The 2,319-nt window shown below is 46.0% G+C and overlaps 1 protein-coding gene across 1 annotated transcript; it reads right to left on the bottom strand.

The window, feature by feature from the left end:
- Positions 1-88: 88 nt before the first annotated feature.
- Positions 89-2,283, bottom strand: LOC106321621 (the record flags this gene model as incomplete). Its single annotated transcript, XM_013759864.1, has 2 exons — positions 1,469-2,283; positions 89-898 (listed from the first exon to the last, which is right to left on the bottom strand). Coding segments are annotated over exons 1-2 (1,625 nt in total), but the record flags the coding sequence as incomplete, so codon positions are not given.
- Positions 2,284-2,319: the final 36 nt, after the last annotated feature.

The raw sequence follows: 2,319 nt of genomic DNA, 5'->3' as shown, positions 1-2,319 counted from the left end.
AGTGAGAAACGCTCTAATGGCGTTGAGACTTTCCCGTGTTTGGCAAATCCTATGAAAATAGGTCGTGTTCAAGTCTCCCTCCGCCAACCAGTTTATTCTAGACTTTTGTCTGAAGTAGCTCTCTTCAATCTCCCTCAAGAACAACCATCGTTGGTGCAAGTCCCTTTCCGCTTCAAAGGTAGTAGTTGATGGGTTTTGAAGAGCTTGTACCTGCACATGTTGTAACAAACTGTAAGTCTCTGAAACTCTCTCTTGAATTTTAGAATAGTTCTCTCTGTTTAGTTGTTTGAGATCCCTCTTTATCACTTTCAGTTTCCAACACAATTGAGTGAGAGTCAGGCATTCACTTCCGGCGCGCAACCAGGCATCATAGACATGCTGAGCAAAGCTCGGGTGTTTGGTGAGATAGTTTTGTAACTTGAAAGGTTTAGTACCAGCTTGGGGAAGTTGGTAGGCTAAGTCAATCAAGCAAGGGGTGTGGTCTGAGATAAGGGGAGGGAGGTAGGTAGCAAGGGCGTGTGGGAGAGAGGCGACCATGGAGCTGTTTACTAGCAACCTATCGAGCTTTTTGGCAATTGGGTCCTCTGGACGATTGTTTGTCCAGGTGTGTTGAGGGCCCAGGTACCACAGATCAAATACACCAAGCTGAAGGAAACAGTCACGAAGTTGGTACATGAGATTATCAGTGGTGTTTACATCCATGCTGGAGTGTTCTATTGGGGAGATGATTTGATTAAAATCACCTCCTAAGATCCACGGGTTGCCATCTAGATTGAGCATAGAGTGGAGGTTGATAAGGTCAGCCAATAGATCAACACGTTCAGAGCTGAGATTCGAGGCGTAGACAGCAGTGTAGTAGACTGGTCGAGAATTTGGGAGAGCTAGGAGACAAGTCAAGCTTTGGGCAAATTGGTGAATGACAGTAACCTGAATGGAATTCCTCCAAATTATGATGATGCGGCCATCAGGATCCGATGCATGATTTGAGGCAAAGCTCCAGCCAGGGCAGAGAAAGGGCATGAGTTGATTCAACGAAGGTTCTGATATATGGGTTTCTAAAATGGCACCAAAAAGAGGGGAGTGACTATGAAGCCAACTAACAAAAGGCTGATGCTTATTCGGGTCATTTAGACCTCGAACATTCCAAAAAAAGAGTTTGACACTCATTGGGAAGGATTTAGAGAACTACCCGAGTGATCAGGCAGCTCTAAGGGAATCAAAGAGGAAGATAGAGATGCAAAAGAGTTAGAGGTTGAAAAAATCCGAGTGATCAGGCAGCTCTAAGGGAATCAAAGAGGAAGATAGAGATGGAAATTAGTTAGAGATTGAAAAAAGAGAGTTTAATTTGTTTTCTAGTGGGAGATTTATTTGTGGGGGTAGAGAAGGTTCAAAAGGGGCGGTTAAAGACAGCAAAGAGGTGATTTTGTGCTGCTGGTGTGAGGGAGAAAGAGTGGGAGAGGAGCGGGACCTCTTTAGAGAAGGTCTAGGGGGAGGGTCAGGGGAGGAAAACACAGGTGAGGCGTTGGAGGAGGAACGAACAAGAGAGGATGAAGCCGGTAAGGGAGACATAGTATCAGCAACAATGGCAACAGAAGGAGCCAGTTTCGAAACAGGGAGAGCTGCTTCAAAGTGAGAGACAAGATCAGGTGGAAAAACAGTAGGGGTTGGGGAAGGGGTGACAGCAGAGCCTTGCTCCGAAAGCTTGGCTTTGGGCTGGTACTTTCGCTGCCTTTTTACATCTTGTTTCTTTGCTCCAGAAGGCGGTTCAGGAGCAGCCTTTGGAGGAGGAGTATAGTGGAGGCAGTTCTTTATTATATGGCCAAGCTCATGACAGTGGGAGCACGTAGGGGGGACCCAAGGATAATGTACCATGACTTCGACAACCTCGCCATTCTGACGTTCGAATTCAACCACATCAGGTAACGGTTTGGTTAAGTCAACCTCCACTTTTACATGTGAGACTGTCAAACTAACCAGATTTTTTGTAAAATCATCAGTCTCTTTCGGCTCTCCCACCAGCCCTGCTACTAGACTTAGGCCTTCATCATAGCGCAGGTCTAACGGCACACCAGTGAGGTGAGCCCAGATTTTGATCGCTTTCAGTGGAGGGGTGGACATGGAATGATCAGAAGACCATTGCGCTGTATGGAACATCGAGTCACCTACATACCAAATGCACTTTTCCAGTATCTTTGATCTGAGGTAGTCACTTTGAATCCTTACAATGGCTGAACGGTTCAAGGGGTTGTTATGGATTTCTAATCTTTTTCCTTTTCCCCACATGTAGTTGAAGACGCTCTGTATCTGATTGAAGGGGGG

The sequence above is a fragment of the Brassica oleracea genome, unplaced genomic scaffold (assembly GCF_000695525.1).
Source record: "Brassica oleracea var. oleracea cultivar TO1000 unplaced genomic scaffold, BOL UnpScaffold02196, whole genome shotgun sequence".
NCBI classification, from domain to species: Eukaryota; Viridiplantae; Streptophyta; class Magnoliopsida; order Brassicales; family Brassicaceae; genus Brassica; species Brassica oleracea.
This window is presented reverse-complemented; position numbering and strand designations above follow the sequence as displayed.